Raw genomic sequence first — 26,027 nt, 5'->3', positions numbered from 1 at the left:
TATTTGCCAAAGCTATCTCATGTCCCCGTTTTGCCCTCCTGATTTCCCTCAAGTATACTCCTACTTTCTTTATACTCTTCTAAGGATTCACTCGATCTATCCTGTCTGTATCTGACATATACTTCCTTCTTTTTCTCAATTTCCTTCGTCATCCAGCATTCCCTATACCTACGAGCCTTCCCTTTCACCCTGACGGGAATATACTTTCTCTGGATTCTTGTTATCTCATTTCTGAAGGCTTCCCATTTTCCAGCCGTCCCTTTACCTGCGAACATCTGCCTCCACTCAGCTTTCGAAAGTTCTTGCCTAATACTGTCAAAATTGGCCTTTCTCCAATTTAGAACTTCAACTTTTAGATCTGGTCTATCCTTTTCCATCACTATTTTAAAACGAATAGAATTATGTTCGTTGGCCCCAAAGTGCTCCCCCACTGACACCTCAGTCACCTGCCCTGCCTTATTTCCCAAGAGTAGGTATAGAAGCAAAGAGGTCTTTCTGCAGCTGTTCAGGGCCCTGAGACCTCACCTGGAATATTGTGCGCAGTTTTGGTCTCCAAATTTGAGGAAAGACATTCTGGCTATTGAGGGAGTGTCGCGTAGGTTCACGAGGTCAATTCCCGGAATGGCGAGACTATCTTATGCTGAAAGATTGGAGTGACTGGGCTTGTATACCCTTGAGTTTAGAAGGCTGAGAGGGGACCTGATTGAGACGTATAAGATTATTAGAGGATTGGACACTCTGGAGGCAGGAAGCATGTTTCTGCTGATGGGTGAGTCCCGAACCAGAGGACACAGTTTAAAAATAAGGGGTAGGCCACTTAGAACAGAGTTGAGGAGAAACTTCTTCACCCAGAGAGTGGTGGTGTATGGAATGCTCTGCCCCAGAGGGCTGTGGGAGGCCAAGTCTCTGGATACTTGCAAGAAGGAGTTGGATGGAGCTCTTAAGGATAGTGGAATCAAGGGTTATGGGGATAAGGCAGGAACATGATATTGATTGAGGATGATCAGCCATGATCATAATGAATGGTGGCGCTGGCTCGAAGGGCAGAATGGCCTACTCCTGCACGTATTGTCTATTAATTGCTGTTATAGCGGATATGGTAGCTCCCCATAGTCCACCCATGCAATTATTTGCCTTCCACATAACCTTCCTTGCCATTTCTAAAGAAGGAAAATCATAACAGAAGTAGACCATCAGCCAATTGAAGATAAAAAGTTTATGAATGATCATATTCATGAATGACAATAATGATAAAACACACTCAAGGCACGTTTTAGGAGATAAAATGTGACGCTAAATTTTTCACTTCCAAACTATACTAATTTATGCTTTTCAAGAAGTGACAGATAAGATGGGAGTAAAGGGAAGAAGTAGTGAAGGAATGAAAGAGAAAGACAGTATGAGTGTCCATCGAAAATCATCTAAATGAACTTGTGAACAGTTCATTTGGGAGAACTCCCACTAACTCAGTGAAAGCGTGCACAAGCCAGGAAGATCACAGGTTTGCTCCTGGATTTGGACACTATATTAAGCTTAAATTTAAATGTTTTAAGCCAAGGTTGCAGTACAGATATTTTAAAACTAAATTAGTATTACCAAGCTAGGGAAGGATCAAAATAAAATAAAATAAAATTGGATGCATTCATTCACTGAACCTTTAGGATTCAGGACACCTTTGGTCACACAGGACAAAAGACTATTTGGAAGGAAATAACATAGACTGCAGATGACTTACTGACAAAAGAAGCAGGGTAAAGAAAAGAAAATCAAAGGAGTAAAGTCAAGAGTAAACAAAAATTACTGGATGTAATGTACACTTGTACATCTCGCCACATGAAGTTTCAACTTATCTCAATAACTTAAGCTTAGAAATTTACAGGCTAAACATACAGACAAAAGTTAATTTACAAAAAGACGAAACAAATTGTATTTCTTCCACTTATTAAATCTAGCATGCAGAAGCTTCAGTGTTTAGCATGGCTCACCAACAAAAACAGTTGTACCTTATAAATGGCATCGAGAAAGCGTGAGTCATTCTTTCCCGTAAGTTCTACTCCAGATGTTAGTAGCTGCTCGGTCACATATGTGGAGTATGAGGTGAAGGCAAAACTGATGATTGGCAGAAAGGCAGCAGGATCACCCTTAGCAAGACTACAAAACATAAAATTAAATCTTAAACTGTTTAGTCCTACTATCATCATTAGCTAACTTCCTACATTAAGCTTACTAAATGCAACCAACAGCTGGACCTAAACTGTCTATTAATTTGCACTTTATTTAGAAATGACAATTTACATAATCTGGTGTTGTAGCTATATTGAGCCAAAGGTCTGTGTACTCAAATGCACTGAGTGAGTCTGGACCTGATCATGTTAAAGCATTCAGGTCTGGAGAGAAAATGTACATGACTACTCATTAAATATCAAGTCAGATTTCTGCCACTGTTGTCATTTACTATGTCTTATAAATTTACATTAGAGACATGTACATTTTTCTCATTGTAGATTTATATTAATAGAATGCTTTTCTGTATTTGGATATTGGTTCGAAAATAACACTGCAACTACGCAAATTAGTAAAGGTGCAAATTGTTTCTTTTTACACTTTTTTCTTTTCAGCATAGATCTGTCTCATCATATTATCTCAAGACTCAAGAATTCAAGCTCAAGACAGTACAAGTTAGAGTTTTGAAGCATCTTCATTAGTATTACACCAGAAAAAAATAATTTTATAAAGGCAAAATACTGCAGATGCTGGAAATCTGAAATAAAAGAATGCTGGAGAAACTCAGCAAGTATGTAGCATTTGTGGAGAGAGAAAAACAGAGTTAACGGAGCCCGTTATGACTCTTTTTCAATAAAAATAAAAGATTAATTTTATCTTAGGGAACTAAATTTTAATTGGAATAGAACAATTTTGGGCATTAATAAAAGACCATGCACGCTGTTCAAAAAATAATCTAAATTGACGTACAATTATAGCTCAATGCCTCAACATAAACAGAAAGCAAACCATAACAGGTTGACCAGAATGGATGATAATCCAAAAGGTTATACTCTAGTTCAGTTGAATTTATTTTGTTGTTGGATATCTTGACATTTTAATATAATTGTTCCCATACATTGGCAATGGTTGTCTTATAAACCTGGTCTCCAATTAAAAAATTACCAACTCTTTTCCTGAAGTCCAACATTTGCTACTGTGGTTGGCCTTTCGTTCAATCTGAAGATCCTGTTATTGAGCAATAAATTTCTACTCTGCAGTCATTAACTATGCGTATAAAAGCAAAATCAACTTCAAATGATATGAACTTCAAAAGCATTTGATAGTTGATGTTTAATTCTGTCTATTTTATTTGTAGTGCTGGTTAATGTAATCCTGAACTTATTTACAAAATCTACCCAATAATTATCAGTGGCCGTAATCCTTCCCCCTTCCTCAACCAAAACATTCTGGGGCTAAGCGATGAAAGTTGTCAGCGAAGTTTTGGCTTTGTCTAGCTTGAATGATACCAGCTGACATTTTCCTTACTGGAGCCAAACAGAAAGCATCTGCCATAAATAGGCTACAGGGACATATCTTTAACAGAACAAGCCAGGACTCAAATGATTAACCCATTATTGTCCAGTCTCTACATCTGCTCCAGCTGCTAAGTAATAACATGCAACAGCAAGATGTTTTCAAAAAATAAAATTAAAAGCTCTCTGTTCTGGCTAAATGCATTGATTCTACTAATGAAACCACGCAGAGCAGGAAATCGGAGGTTTGATCTGTCAACATTCACTGTCTATACACATGAATCTAGGTTGGGTTTCTAGATGACCTACTGGAAGCTGTCAGCACAGATTATTGGCTTCAAAAGATGATGGGAAAAAAACTGGAATAAGAAATGTTTCTGATTTATCTAAGAGCTGATACATAAAGGGTTAGCACATTTTCCATCAGCAACTATGGTATCAGAATCTTAACACAGGCTATACAACCAGTGAAGACTTACTTTTTATGGGCCACATATCTCAGACGTGTACAAATGCTTTTTGTTGCAAAGATGGTTGACAAAAACTACACATATATAACTACCATCATTATTTAAGCCTAACTGGTTGGCTTTCAGAGATGAAAATTTAATCACAAATATTTTATGACCTCAAACATCTTTACAACCTTCCAAGCACATTTTATATAAGGAGAGCGATATAAAACTAAACCAAATTAACAACGACAAATTTGATCAATACATTGACTAGATTTGAGTTAGAGCACGGAGGTTTTTTGGCAGTCGCAATATAGAAGCACATAAAAACTGTACCAGAGTGAAAGTTATAATTGTAAGGAGTAGTGGAATATTACTATTAGTTTTAGTGGAACAAAGGCTTCAAAGAAAGTTAACAAGAAAAAAAGAATCGTGCATTTAAATGGTGCCTGTCACAACCATAAGAACAGGAGTAGACCATGCAACCCCTCAAACCTGTCCTGCCATTCAATGAGATCTGTGGCTGAACTCCTTCCACCTGCCATTCTTTAGTACCTTTGAGTGATAAAGTCATACAGCACAGAGACAGACCCCTCAGTCCAACTCATCCATGCTGACCAGGTTTCTCAACTAAACTAGCCCAATTTGCCTGCATTTAACCCATATCACAAACCCTTTCTTTCCTATTCTGGACATATCTAAATGTCTTTTAATGGTGTAACTGCACCTGCCTCTACCACTTCCTCTGACAGTTGTTTCCATGTATGCACCACCTTCTGCGTGGAAAAGTAGACCCAAAGGTCCCTTTTAGATCTTTTTCCTCTCAACTTAAACCTATAACCTCTAATTTTGATCTCCCCTATCCTAGGGAAAAGACCTTTGCTATTCACCTTATTTATGTCTCTCATGGTTTTATGAACCTCTACAAAGGTCATCCCTGAACCTCCTACGCTTCAGGGAAAAAAGTCCCAGCCTACTTATAACTCCTTATAAGTCAAACCCTCCAGTCCCAGCAACATCCTTGTAAATCTTTTCTGCACCCTTTCAAATTTAATAATATCCTTCCTAGAACAGAGCAACCAGAACTGTACTCCAAAAATGACCTCCAAAACCACAGTGGCAACATGACAACTGAACTCCTAAACTCAATGCGCTGACCAACAAAGGCAAGCGTGCCAAATGCCTTCTTCATCACCCTGTCTACCTGTGACGTCACTTTCAAGGAACAATGTACCTGAACCTCTGTTCAACAACACTCCCCTGAGCCTTACCATTAACTATGCAAGCCCTGCCATGGTTTGTCTTACCAAAATGCAACACCTCATATTTATCTAAATTAAATTCCATTTGCCACTCCTTCGTCCATGGGCCCAGCTGATTAAGATTCCATTGTACTCGGAGCTAATTTTCGTCACTGCCCACTATATCACCAAATTTTGGTGTTCATTCACAAACTTACAAAACACGTTTCCTATATTCTCATCCAAATTGTTTATATAAATGACAAACAACAGTGAACATTGCACCAATCCCTGCAAAATACTACAGGTCACAAGCATGCAGTCCAAAAAACAACCTTCTACCACCGCACTTTATCTCCTGCCGTCAAGCTAATTTTTTATCCAATGCTTAACAACTAATCTAGCATCAACTTTTGTGTGTAGAAGTCGTCCTAACATCTCTCCTGAACAATTTGGCCCTAATTAAGCAAACTACCCACACCACTATAGTCCGGAGTATCATTCAAGTTGGGGCAGAAAAGAGGAATATAGCAGTAATACTGATAGATAGCACAGTTAAAGGAACGAATACTGTTCTCTGCAGCGAAGACAGAGATTCCTGAAGGCTCTGCTGCCTACCTGACGACAAGGTTCAGGACACTTTCTGGGTTGGGGAGGAAGATGGGGTCAGAAGCACAAGATCCTGTAGTCCATGTACGTACCAATGATACAAGTAAGATTAGGAAAGAGGTTTTGCTAAGGAATTATGAGCAGCTTGAAGCAATATTAAAAAGCAGAAGTACAATTACAAAGGTAGTAATTTCCAGATTACTACTGGAATCACATGCAAATTAGCATAGGGAACTATGTTTGCAAAGGTAAATGCATGGCTCAAAGACTGGAGTGGGAGAAATGGCTTCCAATTCAAGGAGCATTGATGTTAGTGCGAGGGAAACAAATAGAGAGCTGATCTATTGTGATAGGCATTGTGTGAGTCATATTACAACCTGTGTCTGGCAAATTGTGGAACTAGGTTTACAGAAACAGCTTTAAATGGCTTAGTGGGAAGAGTGGGTTCAATTGAAAGGAAATTTGGAATGTAAAAAAGAAATGAGAGAGTTGAGTTGCAGGGTAGTGGAAAGGTGACTGCTAATAAAAGTGTGACAAGAAAATGTAGGAAGTATACATAGAGTGTAGCAGAAATTAAAACAAGTAATAATGGTAAAAAGTCAAAGTTTAAGATTCTTCATCTGAAAACATGCAGCTTTTGTAACAAGAGATAATGGCACAAACAGAAATAAATGAATATGACTTGATGCAATCATGTCTCTATAATAGCTGAGTGACCAAGATTAGAAACTCAATATTCAAAGGCATTTAACATTCCAGAAGACTAGGTGAAAAGGAAAAAAAGGTAGGGTAGCTTATTAAGGGGTGTTATCAGTCCAATGGGAGTAATGATGAAGGTACAATGCATCCAGATGCAGAATCAGTTTGGATGGAAATAAGGGATAGCAAGGGTAGAAAGTCATGGGTGAGAATGGTAGGCCTCACTGTAGGACAAAGTATAAAGCAGAATATAAGATGAGCAAGAAGGTCGTTACAATTGTCATCGTGATACTAATCTGCATATCAAACCTTCTGGACAAGGCTGCATGGAAGATGAAATTGTAGAGTGCATCAGAAATTGTTTTTTACTGTAGGACATTGCAGAACCTAGCCAGAAACAGGCTATTTTTAATTTAGTAATGTCATTTGAGGTAGGATTAACAACAGGGTTACACAGGGAGAAAGTGAGGACTGCAGATGCTGGAGATCAGAGTTGAAATTAGAGTGGTGCTGGAAAAACACAGCAGGTCAGGCAGCATCTGAGGAGCAGGAAAATCGACGTTTCGGGCAAAAGCTCTTCGTCAGGAATGACGGGAACCTTCCCGATGAAGGGTTTTGCCCGAAACGTTGATTTTCCTGCTCCTCAGATGCTGCCCGAACAGGGTTACACAGTTAAGGATCCTTTAACTTGTAGCAATCACAACATGGTACAATCTCAATTTCAGTTTGAGGGAAAGTAACTCAGGTGTCAAACCAGAGTCTTCAAGTTAAGTAAGGCCAATTACAGAGTTATTAAGAAAGATCTGTGCTGAGGAAGGATATTCCTGGAAATATATCCAGGGAAGTTACTTGGGTGGAACTGAGAAATAAGAAAGGAATGATCACCTTATTGGGATTGAATTATAGACCCCCCCTAATAGTCAGAAGGAAATTGAGAAACAAATTTGTAAGGAGATCACAGCTATCTGTAAGAATAATAGGGTAATTATGGTCGGGGATTTTAACTTTCCGAACATAGACTGGGACTGCCATAGTGTTATAGGTTTAGATGGAGAGGAATTTGTTAAGTGCGTACAATAAAATTTTCTGATTCAGTATGTTATCAATTCATTATGGATGTACCTACTTGAGAAGGTGCCAAACTTGACCTACTCTTGGGAAATAAGGCAGGGCAGGTGACTGAGGTGTCAGTGGGAGAGCACTTTGGGGTCAGCGACCATAATTCTATTAGATTTGAAATAGTGATGGAAAAGGAAAGATCAGATCTAAAAGTTGAAGTTCTAAATTGGAGAAAGGCCAATTTTGACATTATTAGACAAGAACTTTCAAAAGCTGATTGGGGGCAGATGTTCGCAGGTAAAGGGACGACTGGAAAATGGGAAGCGTTCAAATTGAGATAACGAGAATCCAGAGAAAGTATAATTCTGTCAGGGTGAAAGGAAAGGCTGGTAGGTAGAGGGAATGCTGGATGACGAAAGAAATTGAGGGGTTGGTTAAGAAAAAGAAGGAAACATACGTAAGGTATAGACAGGATAGATCGAGTGAATCCTTAGAAGAGTACAAAGGCAGTAGGAGTATACTTAAGAGGGAAATCAGGAGGGCAAAAAGGGGATATGAGATAGCTTTGGCAAATAGAATTAAGGAGAATCCAAAGGGTTTTTACAAATACGTTAAGGACAAAAGGGTAACCAGGGAGAAAACTGAGCCCCTCAAAGATCAGCAAGGTTAGAGTTAAGAAGAGCAAAAAGAGGACACGAGCAGTCTTTAGCAAATAGAATAAAGGAGAACCCTAAAGCTTTCTATAGGTATGTGAGGAATAAAAGGATGATTAGGGTTGGAATAGGCCAGTCAAAGACAGAAGTGGGAAGTTGAGTGTGGACCGTGTAGAGATCGGAGAGGTGCTAAATGAACATTTCTCATCGGTGTTTACTCAGGAAAAGGAGAATATTGTAGAGGAGAAAAATGAGGTACGAGATATTAGACTAGAAAGGATTGAGGTTAGTTACACACAGGTGTTATCAATTCCAAAAGGAGTGAAAGTAGACAAACCCCCTGGGCCGGATGGGATCTATCCGAGGATTCTCTGCGAAGCTAGGGAGGAGATAGCAGAGCCTTTGGCTTTGTCATTTGAGCCTTACTTCTGTTGTAGGAAAGGTTTTGGAAAGGCTTATAAGAGATAAGATTTATAATCATCTAGCAAGCAACAATTTGATTTCAGATAGTCAACGTGGTTTTGTCAAGGGCAGGTCATGTCTCACAAACCTCTGAGTTTTTTGAGAAGGTGACCAAGCATGTAGATGAGGGTAGGGCAGTTGATGTGGTATACTTGGACTTCAGTAAAGCCTTTGATAAGGTTCCACATGGTAGGGTAATGGAGAAAATGCAGAGGCATGGAATTGAGGGTGATTTAGCAGTTTGGATTAGAAACTGGCTCTCTGGAAGAAGGCAGCGAGTGGTGGTTGATGGAAAATATTCAGTCTGGAGTCCAGTTACTAATGGTGTTCCACAAGGATCTGTTTTGGGACCACTGTTGATTGTCATTTCTATAAATGACTTAGACGCAGGCACAGATGGATGGATTAGTATATTTGCAGACGACACTAAAGTCAGTGGAGTAGTGGACAGTTTGGAAGAATGTTACAGGTTGCAGGGGGATTTGGATAAACTGCAGAATTGGGCTGAGAAGTGGCAAATGAAGTTCAATGCAGCTAAATGTAAGGTGATGCACTTTGGGAAGAATAACAGGAAGGCAGAGTACTTGGTCAATGGAAAGATTCTTGGTAGTGTGGATGTGCAGAGGGATCTTGGAGTCCATGTGCATAGATCCCTGAAAGTTGCCACACAGGTGGACAGTGCTGTTAAGAAGGCAAACGGTGTGTTAGGTTTCATTGGTGGAGGAATTGAGTTCCAGAACCGCAATATCATTCTGCAACTATACAAAACGCTGGTGCGGCCAAACTTGGAATATTGTGTACAGTTCTAGTCGCCCCATTACAAAAAGGATGTGGAAGTATTGGAAAAGGTGCAGAGGAGATTTACCAGGATGTTGCCTGGTCTGGAGGGAAGGTCTTATGAGGAAAGGCTGAGAGACTTGGGTTTTTTCTCATTGGAAAGAAGAAGGCTAAGGGGGGATTTGATAGAGATATACAAGATGATCAGAGGATTAGATAGGGTAGACAGAGAAAGACTTTTTCCGAGGATGATGTCAGCTTGTACGAGAGGGCATAACTACAAATTGAGGGGTGATAGATTTAAGACTGATGTCAGAGGCAAGTTCTTTACACAGAGAGTGGTAAGGGTGTGGAATGCCCTACCTACTAAGGTAGTCAACTCAGCCACATTAGGGAGATTTGAACAATCCTTAGATAAGCTCATGGATAATTTTGGGATAGTGTAGGGGGACGAGCTGAGAAATGTCCACAGGTCAGCACAGCATTGAGGGCCGAAGGGCCTGTTTTGCGCTGTACTGTTCTATGTTCTAAGGTGGCCTTTGTGTGGAGCCGCAGAAATTGGGGGAGATACTAAACGAGTATTTTGCATCAGTATTTACTATGGAAAAGGACATGGAAGATATAGACTGTAGGGAAATAGATGGTGACACCTTGCAAAATTCCCTAATTACAGAGGGGGAAGTGCTCAATGTCTTGAGACACATAAAGGTGGATAAATTCCCAGGACCTGATCAGGTGTACCCTAGAACTCTGTGGGAAGCTAGAGAAGTGATTACTGGGCCTCTTGCTGAGATATTTGTATCATCGATTGTCACAGGTGAGGTGCCGGAAGACTGGAGTTTGGCTAATGTGATGCCACTGTTTAGGAAGGGTGGTAAGGACAAGCCAGGGAACTATAGACCAGTGAGCCTGACGTCAGTGGTGGGCAAATTGTTGGAGGCAATCCTGAGGGTCAGGATGTACATGTATTTGGAAAGGCAAGGACTGATTAAGGATGGTCAACATGGCTTTGTGCGTGGGAAATCATGTCTCACAAACTTGATTGAGTTTTTTTGAGGAAATAACAAAGAGGATTGATGAGGGCAGAGCGGTAGATGTGATCTATATGGACTTCAGTAAGGTGTTCGACAAGGTTCCCCATGGGAGACTGATTAACAAGGTTAGATCTCATGAAATACAGGGAGAACTAGCCATTTGGATACAGAACTGGCTCAAAGGTAAAAGACTGAGGGTGGTGGTGGAAGGTTGTTTTTCAGAGTGGAGGCCTGTGACCAGTTGAGTGTCACAAGGATTGGTGCTGGGTCCTCTACTTTTTGTCATTTACATAAATGATTTGGATGCAAGCATAAGAGGTACAGTTAGTAAGTTTGCAGATGACACCAAAATTGGAGGTGTAGTGGACAGCAAAGAGGGCTACCTCAGATTATAACAGGATCTGAACCAGATGGGCCAATGGGCTGAGAAGTGGCAGATGGAATTTAATTCAGATAAATGCGAGGTGCCGCATTTTGAGAAAGCAAATCTTAGCAGGACTTATACACTTATGTAAGTCCTAGGGTGTGTTGCTGAACAAAGAGACCTTGGAGTGCAGGTTCATTGCTCCTTGAAAGTAGAGTCGCAGGTCAATAGGATAGTGAAGAAGGCATTTCTTTTGCTTTCCTTTATTGGTATTGAGTACAGGAGTTGAGAGGTCATGTTGTGGCTGTTGCCAGGGTTGGAGGATTTGAGCTATAGGGAGAGGCTGAACAGGCTGGGGCTGTTTTCCCTGGTGCATCAGAGCCGGAGGGGTAGCCTTACAGAGGTTTACAAAATTATGAGGGCCATGGATAGGGTAAATAGGCAAAGTCTTTTCCCTGGGGTCGGGGAGTCCAGAACTAGAGGACATAGGTTTCGGGTGAAGGGGAAAAGGTATAAAAGAGACCTACAGGCAACTTTTTCACGCAGAGGGTGGTACATGGATGGAATGAGCTGCCAGAAGAAGTGGTGGAAGCTGGTACAATTGCAACATTTAAGAGGCATTTGAATGGGTACATGAATAGGAAGGGTTTGGAGGGATATGAGCCGGGTGCTGGTAGGTGGGACTAGATTTGGTTGGACCAAAGGGTCTGTTTCCATGCTGTATATCTCTATGACTCTATGATACTGGCAAAGCCAACATTCACTGCTCTTCCATAATTGTCCTTGATTCTTTGTAGAAATTTGATGGAATAAGATCATTTTCCAGGACAAGAATGAGGTCTTACCCATGTTCATCACATATGAGCCTCATGGTAAAGCAGTTTAATTTTTTTAGTCATTTTTTTTGTGGGATGTGCGTGTCACTGGCTGGGCCAGCATTATTTCTCATCCATTGTTGCCCTTGAGAAGGTGGTGGTGAGCTGCCTTCTTGAACCACTGCAGTCCACCTCTCTGTGGGTTGATCTGCAATGCCACTGGAGAGGAAATTCCAGGATTTTGATCCAGCAACAGTGAAGGAACAGCAATATATTTCCAAGTCAGGATGTTGAGTGGCTTGGAGAAGAATTTGAAGGTGCTGGTGTTCCCATATATCTGCTGCCCATGTCCTTCTAGATGGAAGTGGTCGTGGGTTTGGAAGGTGCTGTCTGAGGATCTTTGGTGAATTTCTGCAGTGTATCTTGTAGATAGTACACACTGCTGCTACTGAGCGTCAGCGGTGGAGGGAGTGGATGCTCATGGATGCAGTACCAAACAAGCAGGCTGCTCTTTCCTGGATGGTGGTCAACCTCCTTGAATGTTGTTGGGTCTGCAATCATCCAGGCAAGTGAGGAGTATTCCATCCTGATTGCGTCTTGCAGATGGTGGACAGGCTTTCAGGAGTAAGGAGGAAGTAACTCGCTGCATCTTACCTGCTCTTGTAGCCATTGTGCTTTTGTGGCAAGTCCAGTTAAGCTTCTGATCAATGATAACTCCCAGGCTGTTGATAGTAGGGGATTCAATGATGGTAACACCATTGAATGTCAAGAGGTGGTGGTTAGACTGTCTCGTATTGGTGATAGTCATAGCCTTGCATTTGTATGGCACGAATGTTACTTGCCACTTGTCAACCCAAGCCTGGATAATGTTCAGATCTTGTGGTGTTTGGACACAGAACGCTTCAGTGTCTGAGGAGTCGTGAATAGTGCTGAACATTATGCAATCATCAGCACACACCCCCACTTCTGACATTACGACGGAGGGAAAGTTACTGATGAAGTGTCTGGGACACTACCCTGAGGAACTTGTACAGAGATGTCCTGGAGCTGAGATGACTCACCTCCAACTACAACAACGATTTTCCTATTGTCAGATATGACTCTAATCAGGTAGGTAAAAACAATGACTGCAGATGCTGGAAACCAGATTCTGGATAAGTGGTGCTGGAAGAGTACAGCAGTTCAGACAGCATCCGAGGAGCAGTAAGATCGATGTTTCGGGCAAAAGCCCTTCACAGAGAGATTGCCCCCTTGATGCTACACTCGGTCGAATGCAGCCTTGCTGTCAAGGGCTGTCACTTTCACCTCATCTCTTTCGTCCATTTTTGAACCAAGGCTGTAATGAGTCAGGAGCTGAATAGCCCTCATGGAATGCAATCAGGGCGTCACTGAGCAGGATATTGCTGAGTAATAGCAATGTTGATGACACCTTCAATCACTTTACTGATGATCAAGATTAGACTGATGTGGTGGTAATTGGCCGGGTTGGATTGGTGCTGCTTTTTATGTACAGGACATACTTGGGCATTTTTCCACATTGTCAGGTAGATGCCAATGTTGTAACTGTACTGGAACAGCTTGGTTCCGAGAGCGGCACGTTCTGGAGCACAAGTCTTCAGTACTATTGCTGGAATGTTGTCAGAGTCTGTAGCCTCTGCCATAGCCAGTGCCTCCAACCGTTTCTTAATATCATGTCGAGTGACTCGAATTGGCTGAAGACTGGTATCTGTAATGCTGGGAACCACTGGAGGAGGATGAGCTGAATCGTTCACTCAGCACTCTGGCTGAAGATTGCTGCGAATATATCAACCTTATCTTTTGCACTGTTGTGCTTGGCTCTTTCATCATGGAGGATGAATATATTTGTGGAGCCTCCTCCTCCAGTAGGTTGTTTAATAGTCCACCACCACTCACAACAGGATGTGGCAGAACTGCAGAGCTTAGATCTGATCTTTTGGTTATAGGATCACTTAGTCTATCACTTGCTATTTATGCTTGTTAGCATCTAAGTAGTCCTATTTGGTGGCTTCACCAGGTTGACACCTTATCTTCAGGTACTGCTTTTGGCATCCCCTCCTGCACTGTCAATTGAACTAGGACTGATCCCCTGGCTTGACGGTAATGATTGGGTGGGAGATATGGTAGGCCTTCAGGTGACAAATTGTGCTGGAATACAATTCTGCTGCTGTTGATGGCCTACAGTGCCTCATGGATGCCTAGTCTTGAGTTGCTAGATCTGTTCGAAATCCATCCCATTTAGCATGGTGATAGTGCCACACAACACAATAGAGGTTATTCTCAATATGCAGGCAGGACACATGTCCAAAAGGACGGTGCAGTGGCTGCTCTTACCAATACTGTTATGGACAGATGCATCTGCAGTTGGCAGATTAGTAAGGATGAGGTCAAGTATGTTTTTTCTCTGTTGTTGGTTCCCTCACCATCCGCTGCAGACCAAGTCTAGCAGCTACATCCCAAGTTTTCATTCCCAAGAAAACATAAGAGAACTTTTGCTTATATTAGCTTTATGTTTCCAGATTTCTTTCTAAATTAAATTCAAACAATCAAACCAAACTGTGATATCTAAACTTTGTTCGATTGTAAAATACCCATTGCATGACCTGCTTGCCACAAGCAGTCTCTCTATTGGAGCAAAACATAAGGAATGTTAACTTGAATCTAACGCATAGCAAGTTAAGAGTTTAAATAAACCACTTTAGAAATTTGAAAGCATGTCCTGTCTGACATATTAGTGCACCTGATGCAATATTGCACAGTCAGAAGGGCCATCATTCAAATGCTGTGTTAAACTGGGCTTCATTTGCCCTTTCAGGTGATCACGAGAAATCCACAGACTACAATTCCAAGGGCAGTAATAGTGTCATCCAATGGCCTGCCAAATTTATGCACAAAAGAAATTACCAGGTCATTGTCTCTTTGCTGTCAGTAGAATATGATTCCTTTCAAGTTTTTGCCACATTTCAAGAGATTAAACTTCAAAACTGTTCAACTGGATGCAAAATGCTACATGACAGATTAGTGAAAGATCTTACATAAATTTAAAAATGGATCACTTTCTTTTACACTTTTAGCCCATTGAAATGATAACAGTGCTGCATTTTAGCTTCTTACCCATTATAATCAATATCTTGAGGATAATTCAGTGAACGAAGTCCTTGTTCTAATTTTCGAAGTGATCCCTTCAAATCACCGGTTGTCATCTTACACCTATAACATGAGCAACAGGATCATGTAAATAGTCAAAAATGTATGTGGGCTTATCTTATGTCATTGTAATTTACTAAATGGTGCTCAAAGGTTTCTTCATTTTAGCTAACCAGTAAACTGCCAGCAGTGTTGATAAGCAGAACAGAAATACAAAGGATGAGCCCAATGACGCTTCAAAGCATTTCACCCAGTAACTTCCTTTGGAAAGCAGTGACTATTCTGCAGGAAAACAGTAGTTCATGCAAAAAAAATCCCACAAATAGCACTGAGACATACAACCAAGAACTCTATATTTGCTTAGAGGAGCAGGAATGAGGATGCAAGGAGACTTCAAAGTGATTTAGACAAGCTGAGTGTGTTGGTAAACACATGGCAGATTGCAGTGCTACATGGCTAAACACTTCAGTGTGAAAAACAGAAGGCAGAATAATTATTTAAATGGTGATATATTGAGAAGTGTAGATGTAAAAAGGGATCTGTCTGTCCTTGTACACTAGTCAATGAAAGTAGACAGGTAGGCACAGCAAGCAGTTAGAAAGACAAATAGCATACTGGCTTTCGTTGTGAGAGGATTTGAGTTCAGAAGTAAGGATGTCTTGTTGCAGTTGTACAGGGCCTTGGCAAGACCACTTGGAGTATTGTGTACAGTTTTGGACTCCCTATCTAAGTAAGGATCTACTTGCTCTGGAGGGAGTGCAGTGGAGGTCACAAGGCTGATCAGGGTATAGCAGGACTATCATATAAGGACAAATTGCTTCAACTGGACATGTATTCACTAGAGTTAAGAGGATGAGAGGACATCAGACTGAAATATACAAAATTCTAAGCGAGACGGACAGACAACGTACAAGGAGGACGTTTCCTCTGCTGTAGAATCTAGAACTACATGGATACAGTCTCAGGATACATGGTAGCCAATTAAGATTGAGTGCAGGGTACATTTGTTTGCTAAAAGGGGAATGAACCTGTGGAATTCTCTGCCACCCATTGATGTAAAACTCAAGTCACTGAATATATTCAAAAAAGTGAGGTTTTTGTTTTAGATATTAAAAGATATCAAGTAGTATGGAGAGAAAGCAGGAATCTAGCATTGAGATAGAGGATCAGCCATGATCATATTGAATGGCAAAGCAGACTTGAAATACTTAATTCCCTAATCTTGCTCCTAATTTCTATGTTTCTATGAATAGAACCTCTGAAACATAATATCCACCACACTACTATAACAATCCTGTATATGTCCTGTCTCACTGTCAGGACATTCCTGCTAGAAATGATAGAACAGTGGTATACAACTGGGACGGAGTTGCCCTGAAAGTCCTCAATTTAACTTTTATTCACTCACAGAATGGGCCATGAGAAGGTAATGGTGAGATGTCTTCTTGAACCATTGCATTTGGTGTGGATATACCATAATGTCTTTAAAAAGGGAGTTCCAAGGTTTTGAAGCAACAAAACTGAGGGATTGATTATATAATTTCAATCTGATGCTAAGTGGCTTGGAGGGGAACTTGCAGGTAGTAATTTTCCCATGTATCTACAGCCTTTGTTCTTCTAGATGGTAGTGGTTGTGGGTTTGAAACACACTGAATTAGGGGCCTTGGTGAATTACTGCAGTACATTTTATAAATGGTGTTACTAAGCATCAGAGATGGAGGGACTGAATGTTTGTGATTGTGGTGCCAATTGAGTAGGTTGCTTTGTTCTGGATGGTGTCAAGTTTCTTGAGTGTTGTTTGTGCTGCCCCCATCCAGACAAGTAGGAGCATTCCATCACACTCTTCATTTGTGCCCGAAAATGGCGGCCAGGCTTTGGGAAGTCAGAATCAAAAAGTGTGCCGCTGGAAAAGCACAGGTCAGGCAGCATTCGAGGAGCAGGAGAGTCAATGTTTCAGGCATAAGTCCTTCATCAGGAATATGGAGGGTGAAGGGTGCAGACAGATAAACAGGTAGGTGGGGGTGGGGCTGGCAGGAAGGTTGGTGGGAAGGTGATAGGTGGATGCAGGTGGGAGATAATTGTGATAGGTCAGTGGGGAAGGTACAGCAGATAAGTGGGAAGGAAGTTGGACAAGTAGGACAGGACAAGAGGGTCATGCCGAATTGGAGGGTTGGTCTGGGATGAGGTTGGAGGGAAGTCAGAAGATGAGTTACTTGCTGCAAGATTCCTAGCCTCTGGACAGTTCTGGAAGCCATAGTATTTATACACCTTGTCCAGTATAGTTCACTGGTCAATGGAAAGCCACAGGGTGTTGATAGTGGGCGATTCAGTGGTAGGAATACCATAGAATGTCAAGGGATGATAGTCAGATTCTCTCTTTTGTTGAAAATGGTCATTGCCTTGCATTTGTGTGGCATAAATTTTAATTGTCACCTGTCAGGCTGAGCCTGGTAATTGTCCAGATCTTGTCGCATTTGGGCATGAACAGTTCAGTGATTGAGGAATCACGAACAGTGTGAACATTGTTCCCTGATGATTGTTGTCACAAAGCTGGTTTCATTTTTCTAAAAGCTGTTCCTTTTCTCAAGGATACTATGCCCTTGGTTTCTTTCATTGGGGTAATAAACCACTGTCAGTGCCTATTAGTCTGGTTTGGTACAGAAATTAAAGGGTATTGAGAGGCCTTTTGTTGATATGCAAACAGATGAGACTTCAGGCCAAAGTGATCATGGTTTAGAAGTGACCTGTATAATGAAAGGGGAGTGGTCAGCTCTCTAGATGAGCAGTTCAGTTCATCCAGAACTAGTTGGGAATTAACAGTGAGCTGTGTCGAAACAAACTCTCTCTCTCTGCCCTTCTAACTCCAACCTGCAAGCATCTGTTCCATTCATTTATACTGGTTTCTAAGGGGGCTTGCTTATTGGGACTGTTTTATGTATTCAGAACAGCATAATTAAGTCTAGTTTGGATAGACTGAGTTCTGTAGGGGTTCTGTTTAATTTTGTGAATAAATTTTTGTCTGTTATTAACCTGGTAGTCAACCTCACTAACTTACTCTGGATAATTTTCGCTGTACACTTTCCAAAACAAATTGCAAAGTTATAGTCTGGGCTGTCTGCTTAAGAATGTTCTCAGTGGTCTGGCCTAACCCATAACATTGTACAACAACACTTCTGACATTATGATGGAGAGAACGTTATTGATGAAGCAGCTGAAGATGGCTGAGCCAAGGACACTACTTTGAGGAACTCCTGCAAAGATGTTCTGGAGCTAAGATGTCTGACCTCCAACTGCTACAATTATTTTCATTTGTGCCAGATATGACTCCAACCAGCGAAGTTTTCCCCTGATTCCCATTGACTACATCTTTGCTAGAGCTTCTTGATGCCACACTCATTTAAATGTGGTGTTGATGTCAAGGGCAGTCACTCTCACCTCACCTCTTGAATTCAGGTCTTTTGTTCATGTTTGAATAAAGGCTGTACTGAGGTCAGGGGAGCTGAGTGGGCCTGACAGAACCCGAACTGGACATCAGGAAGTAGGTTATTGCTAAGCAATTGCTGCTTGATAGCACTGTTCCTGAAGTCTTCTATCACTTTACTAATGATTAAGAGGAGACCAGATTGAATCTGAACTACTTTTTGTGTACAGGACATATCGGGGCAGTTTTTCACATGGTCAGGTGGTTGGCAGATGCCAGTGTTGTGCAGTCCCAGAAAGGTTTGGCTAGGGATGCAGCAGGTTCTGGAGAACACATCTTCAGAACTATTGCCAGGATGTTTCCAAGGCCCTTAACCTTTGCAGTATCCAGTGCATCCAATGTGTTATCATGTGGAGTGAATCCAATCGGCTACTGACTGTCACCTGTGATGCTGAGGACCTCTGCAGATTGCCAAGAATGATCAGCACTCTGACTAAAGATTGTTGCCAATGCTTCAGACTTACGTTTTGCACAATAATGGCTCCCACATGATTTGAGGATAGGGATGGTTCTGGAGTGTTCTCCTCCAATTCGTTGTTAAATTCTCTATGATCATTCACAGCTAGATATGACAGGATTATAGAGACTAGGTCGGATCCATTGGTCATGAAATTGGTTCTGTCTATCATTTGCAGCTTTTGCTGTTTGGCATGACTGCAGTCTTGTTCTGTAACTTCACTAGGTTGGTACCTTTTATTTTTAAAGAATGCCTGGTATTGTTACTGGCATGCACTCTTCATTGAACGAGGACTTATCTCCTGCCTTGATGATAATGGTTGATCAGGAGATATGATAGGTCATGAGATTGTATTGCAGCACAATATTTTTTTAATTCACTCATGGGATGTGGGTGTTGCTGGCTGTCCAGCATTTATTGCCCATCTCTATTTGCCCTTGAGAAGGTAGTGGTGAGCTGCTTCTTGAACTGCTGCAGATCAAGGATCAAGATGCACTCACAATGCCCTTAGAGAGGGAATTCCAGGATTTTGATCCAGTAACAGTGAAGCAACTGTCCAAATCAGAATGGTGAGTGGCTTGAAGGGGAACTTAGAGATGGTGGTGTTCCCATGTATTTGTTGCCCTTGTTCTTCTAGATGGAAGTGATCATGGGTTTGGAACATGCTATATTTCTTTGCTGAAATTCCTGCAGACTACCTTGTAGATAGTATGCACTACTGCTACACAGCGCCATTGCTGGAGGAAGTGGATGCTTGAGGATGTGGCGCCAAACAAGCAGTTTACTGATGGTACCTGCATTGAATGTCAAGGAGCATGGTTAGGTTGCCTTTTATTGGAGATATAGTCTTTGCCTGGCATTTGTTTGGTGTAAATGCTTCTTGCCACTTGCCGTTGGAAGATATTCTTAATATGAAGAGTGACTGTACAACGACATAGGGACTGTGCAGCGGTACTCTTAGTGATACCATCATGAGCAGATTTCTGAAACAAGCAGATTGGCAAGGACGAAGTTTAAGCATGATTCCTCCTTTTATTGATTCCAACATCACAAACCCAGTCCAGCAGCTACATATTTTACAATTCGACTAGCTCAGTCTGTGGTGGAGCTACCAAGTAAATTTTGGTGGTGGAATTGAAATCCCTATCCAGAATACATTCTTCACACTTGCCACCTTCAATGCTTCTTCCAAGTGCTTCAACATGGAGGAGTACTCATTCATCAGCTGGGAGATTACATGGTAACGAACAGGTTTCTTTGTCCATGTTTGACCTGATACCATGAGCCTTCATGGAGTCCAGAATCAGTCAATGCTGAGTACTGCTAGGGAAGCTCCCTCACAACTAGATATCATTATGCTGCTCCTCTGCTCGGTCTGTCTTGCCAGTGACACAGGACATGTCCAGGTTCGGTTATGGTGTTGCCTTGGACATTGCCTGTAATGTAAGATTCCATGAGTACGACTATGTCAGTCTGTTTCTTGACCAAAATGACAGACAGTTCTCTCAATTTTGGCATTAGCACCCAGTTGTTAGTGAGAAAGACTTTACAGGGTTAGAGGGTTGTGTTATTGTGTTTCTGGTCTTAGTCAGTGCCAGGCGGTCATCCATTTTCATTATTTTTTTCCTTTCTAGCAGTTGATACAATTGAATGGTTTACTAGGCAATTTCAGAGTGCAGTTAAGATTCAAACATATTGCTTCAATATGGACTCCCATATTAAGGCAAACATGGGCAAGGAAAGCTCCTGTTGATTAACATGTACAGTCTTCCTTTAGTTGCTGAATTAGCACTCCTTTATGGTGAACATCAATTGGAAAAAGTAGTGTCAAAGTCTCAAAAGCTATTCTCTGTGTGAGACTTCAATGTCCATTACCAAGAACGGCAAAATGAACACCAGTGTTGACCAAGCAGTTGGGTCCTGAAAGAAATAATAGCAAAGTACTGCACATGTTGGAAATCTGTTTGAAGAAGTCATTTGAACTCGAAATATCAACTCCATTTCTCTCTCCACAGATGATTTCTCCAGCATTTTCTGTGTTTGCTTGAGTCCTGAACAGCACGTATGCCACGCAGTTAATGACATAACCAAGAGGGAAATCTACCTTTTCCTTACCAATTCACCTGTTGGAAATACATCTTCCATGGCAGTATTACTTGTGGAAGAGGGATGGGGTTCTCAACTTCATAGAGGATATGATCTATCGTTTTATCTAGCACTACCATAGTGCTAAATGGAATAGATTTAGCACAGATTAACAACTCAAAACTGGAGATCCATAAGGCAATGTAGAACATAGAACATAGAAGAATACAGCGCATTACAGGCCCTTCGGCCCTCGATGTTGCGCCGATCCAAGCCCACCTAACCTACACTAGCCCACTATCCTCCATATGCCTATCCAATGCCCGCTTAAATGCCCATGAGGGAGAGTCCACCACTGCTACTGGCAGGGCATTCCATGAACTCACGACTCGCTGAGTAAAGAACCTACCCCTAACATCTGTCCTATACCTACCTCCCCTTAATTTAAAGCTATGCCCCCTTGTAATAGCTGACTCCACACGTGGAAAAAGATTCTCACTGTCGACCCTATCTAAACCCCTGTAGATCTCCAGCAGGAGCAGAATTAAATCACAATGTGCAATCGCATGATCTGGCATAGCCTTCACTCTGTCATTACCATCAAGAATGTTAGAATTGTTACAGCATAACAGGAAGCCAATCAGACCATTGAGCTTCTCAGCCAGTGCCAATATAGAGGTCCACAGCACAGGAAAAAGGCCCTATGGGTCTGTGCGGTCAAAAACAACTGCTTAACTATTCTGAAGCCATTTTTCTGCACTTGGTTCATTATCTTATATGCCTTGACAATGCAAATGCAAACCTAAATTCTTTTAAATGTTATGAAAATTTATGCCTTTACCACCTTTACAGGCAGTGAGTTCTAGATTTCCAGTACATTAACTTTTTCCCCTCAAATTCCCTCTAAATCTCCTTCCCCTTACGTTAAATCTATGCCGCTGGTCAATGATCCCTCCACCAAGGTGACAAGTTTCTTCTTATTTTGATGTGTGTCACCTCGCAAGCAATTGATGAATCAATGAAATAATTTCTCTTTAGATACGGCCCTTTGCGCTTTCAGGGGTTTCTAAACTGTTCACAGACAAAAACTACTTTTGAAGTCCACTTGCACAAAGTAAAAAATCCACAAGTAGCAATAACATAGTGACCAGTTAGTGATGTTGTATGAATTGACAGCTGGATTCTCTGCAGTTGTACATAAATTTACTATCTTCTAACTTACAGGCCAAGCGTACCATTGGCCAAACCATCACAAACCAATTCTGACATGGAAATATCAAATGCCTGCCTAAAATCAGACCAAATGAATTTACTGTCTCATTATGCAATTGTTCTGTAAACTCCTAAACAAAAAAAAATCTGTAAAACATGACCTGTCCCTTCTGATGTCATATTCGAACTTGCTATCTTTCTGTATGTTGCCGTACATTATCTTTCAAAGAATCAATATATTTATCTATCTATATTTTCTCAACCACTCTAGGTCAACTCTCTATAGTTCTGTTATAGGCAATTTGAGATTCAAACATGTTGCTATTATAATGGACTCCCATGGCACTATGACAAACAATACTCTCTACAGCTTCATGGTCACTATTATTGAAACTATCTTTCAATTCCAGATTTTATTAATTAATTGAATTTATTTTAAATCTCACCTACTGTCATGGTGTGACTTGAAGCAGTGTCCTCATTGCTTTGTGTCACGAGTGTAATGACAATAACAATACACTACTTTCACCCTGATATCTTCATAACAAATTCCTGATCGTTGGAACCATTCTCATAAACCTCATACAAATTCTCTCCAATGCCTGCACATGCTTCCAAAAGTGAGATGTCCAGACAACTGCATTACGTCAGGTGTGACCAAAGTAGAGTCTCACCTACTTGGTTTCTAAGAACGGAGCATAAAGGCATCTCAAGAGCAGCACCAGACATACCTAAAATTAGATTTCAACCTGGTGAAGCTACATCCATTAAAACGTAGATGATGGGAGCAGGAGTAGGCCATCGACGCTGAGAGCCATCTCTGCCATTTATTATGATCATGGCAAATTATCGAGCTCAATACCCTAATCCCGTCTTCTCCCTATCCGATCCTTTTACCCAGAACAGCAATATCAACCTCCTTGATCCTTTTAGCCACATGAACTGTATCAAGCTCCTTCTTTGCGCAATCTTTGCGCCTCAAACACTTTCTGTGATCGTGAATTTCACAGGCTCACCACTCTGTGGGTGAAGAAATTTCTCCTCACCTCAGTCCTAAAAGGTTTATCCTTTATCTTTAAACTATGACCCATTGTTCTGGATTCCCCAACATCAGTAACATACTTCCTGCATGTAATGTGTCTAGTCCTGTTAGAATTTTATATGTTTCTGAGATCCCTTCCATCCTACCAATCGTTGAAGCTCTGGAGAACATAAGCCAACTGACTCAATTTCTCCTCATGTCAGCCCTGCCATCCCAAGCATCAATTTGGTAAACCTTCACTGCACTCCCTCTACAGCAAGAACATGTTTCCTCAGATATGGAGACCAAAATAGCACACAATATTTCAGGTGTAGCCTTACCAATTTCTTGTACAATGACAGCAAGATATCCTTGTTCATGCACTTGAATCTTCTTCAATATACAGTTTGCTTTCTTTACTGCCTACTACACCTGTACACTTACTTTTAGCAACTGGTGCATAATGACACCCAGCACATACTTTGTGATAGAACTTTGGCCGGGGGAGGGGGGTGGAATAGATTGAAAACAGGGCTCTAACCGAATGATATGAGGAAGTTGAATCAGAGAGCAGGACTCTGACCCAGGGACCTAGAAATAGAGGTCAGAGTCCGAAAGGGGTCAGGGGGACCCTCCATATTGGAAGAGAGGAAATTATGTTAGAGGACAAGACTGATAGAGGAACAATGGAGAATGTGACAGAGGAGGAAATGGGGTTAGAGAACAGGGTCCTGCCCTGGGAATGGAGAAATGGGGTCAGAGGTCAGGGATTTAACTTTGGAAGATGGAGTCACGGGGGCAGGATTCTATCATTGGGAGATGGGGAGGGGAGCAATGCTAATGATGGACAGGGGGCTAGAGGGCACACTCTCACCTTGATTGGTAGGGTCAGAAAGCAGGGCTCTCACTCTGGGCAGTGGAGCTAGGGGGCAGGACTTCACCCTGAACAATGGAGCCAGGGCTCTCACCTTGGAGGGTGGTGGGGTCAGAGGGCACGGCTCTCACACTGGGCAGTGGGGTCAAAGGGCAGGGCTCTAATCCTGGAGTGCAGTGGGGTCAGAGGTTAGGGCTCTCACCCTGGGAGGTGGGGTCAGAGGGCAGGGTCCTAACTCTGGAGGATGGTGGGATCAGAGGGCAGGGCTCTCACCCTGGGAAGTGGGGTCAGAGGGCAGGGCTCTCACCCTGAGAGGTGGGGTCAGAGGGCAGGGTCTCGCCCTGGAGGGCGGTGGGGTAAAAATAGGTTATGGTCAGTCTGACGGGGGCGTGGGTTATAGGAAGTCGGGACAGGACGATGGGTGGCGTGGATAATCTGAACCGGTGCTGGGGTTATCAGTTTGTGTTGAACTGACCAAACTCCCTCACCTGCGTGCCCGGCTTTGGTACTCCTCGACCCGACTCTGAAGTTGTTAACGAACCGTCTACAGTTTGATGGATCGGTCCGGCGGGCGCCTCGCGCGGTGTTTGAATTTGATTGACAGGTTTCCCCCCCACTCTCCGAGTCTCCGCAGGTCTGCAGCGGGCGCCTCGCGCGGTGTTTGAATTTGATTGACAGGTTTCCCTCTAACGGCTGCCCTCCTCCGTCTCTTTCTCAGTTTGCCGTCGGATCCAGCAGCTCGCCGTTCCGCCCCGCACATTCGCCAGCAAAAGAACACGTCTGTCTTGCTAGTAGACACACAACCATTCTTAATCTTTTGAACACGGTTCTTCCTCCCTCTACGCAATAATTTTTAAAAATCGATCTGTAATTTTCCCCGATATTGTTAGAATGCGTTTTCTGTTTCATTGATCGAATCTGCCCCTACAGCTGCAAAAATAGGGATCTCACTATGGCAACAAAGTTGATTTATATTAAAAGACGAAGTTGCTGGAAAGGCTCCGCTGGTCTGGCAGCAGCTGTGAAGAGCAATCGAAGTTAACTTTTCGGGTCCAGTGACCCTTCCTCAGAACTGGATCCGAAACGTTACCACTCGATTTCTCTGCGCATATAGAGCTAGACCTGGTGAGCTTTTCCAGCAACTTCTGTTTTCGTTTCTGATTTACAGCAGCCGCAGTTCCTTGGGTTTTTACTTGAATTCATACTTAGGAGAATAAATATTGTCAAAAAGATCATTCTGAAGGAGATGTGGAAACAGAAGGACCTGGCATATAAATACACAAATCATTGAAGGTGGATTGAGAAAAATGGTCAATAAAGCACAGCAGATCCTTAACCGTTTACCTCACTGACCAATTTATTTGGACAGCTGCCCTGTTTAATGGAAAAATAAAGCTGCAGGTGCTGGAGACCAGAAACAAAAAGAAAATTTGCTGGGAAAAACTCAGCAGGTCAGTCAGCATTCATGGGAAGAAAGCACAGTAAATATTTCAGGCACAATACTTGCATTTTTATGGCACCATCCACAATTTGTCAAGATTGTTTTAAAGCCAATGAAGTTCTTTTTGGAGTGGAGTCATGATGGTAATTTCAGGAATGTGGCAAGTAATTGTTCACAATAGTTCTACAAATAGCAATATAAAAATAAAGTCATAGAGCTGTAAAGCATGGAAACAGACCCTTCGATCCAACTCGTCTATGCCAGCCAGATATCTTAAATTAATCTAGTCCTATTTGCCAATATTTGGCCCCTAACCTTTTAAACTCTTCCTGTTCATATGCCCATCCAGATGCCTTTGAAATGTTGCAATTATACTCACTTCCACTATCTCCTCTGGGAGCTCATTCAATACACACACCACTCTCTGCATGAAAACATTGCTCCTTAGGTCCCTTTTAAACCTTTCTCCTCTCACCCTAAACCTGTGCCTTCTAGTTTTGGACTCTGCTACCCTGGGGAAAAGACCTTGGCTATTTATCCTATCTAGGACCCTCATGATTTTATAAACTTCTATAAGGTCACCTCTCCTCAGCCTCCAATGCTCA

The 26,027-nt window shown here is 41.9% G+C and overlaps 1 protein-coding gene across 1 annotated transcript in view; it reads right to left on the bottom strand.

The window, feature by feature from the left end:
- The window catches only part of cep44 (centrosomal protein 44), a 77,761-nt gene extending 53,021 nt beyond the window's left edge, over nt 1-24,740 (bottom strand). The window contains exons 1-3 of the mRNA XM_043704568.1: nt 24,470-24,740; nt 14,819-14,914; nt 2,004-2,151 (exon numbers count right to left, since the gene is read on the bottom strand). Of these exons, the coding sequence (XP_043560503.1) occupies nt 2,004-2,151; nt 14,819-14,907 (237 nt within the window). The 5' untranslated portion in view covers nt 14,908-14,914; nt 24,470-24,740. The remainder of the gene's footprint in view (nt 1-2,003; nt 2,152-14,818; nt 14,915-24,469) is intronic.
- Nucleotides 24,741-26,027: the final 1,287 nt, after the last annotated feature.

Source organism: Chiloscyllium plagiosum, chromosome 2 (genome assembly GCF_004010195.1).
Source record: "Chiloscyllium plagiosum isolate BGI_BamShark_2017 chromosome 2, ASM401019v2, whole genome shotgun sequence".
NCBI lineage: Eukaryota > Metazoa > Chordata > Chondrichthyes > Orectolobiformes > Hemiscylliidae > Chiloscyllium > Chiloscyllium plagiosum.
Note: the sequence above shows the minus strand (reverse complement) of the source record. Positions and strands in the feature narration are given on the sequence as shown.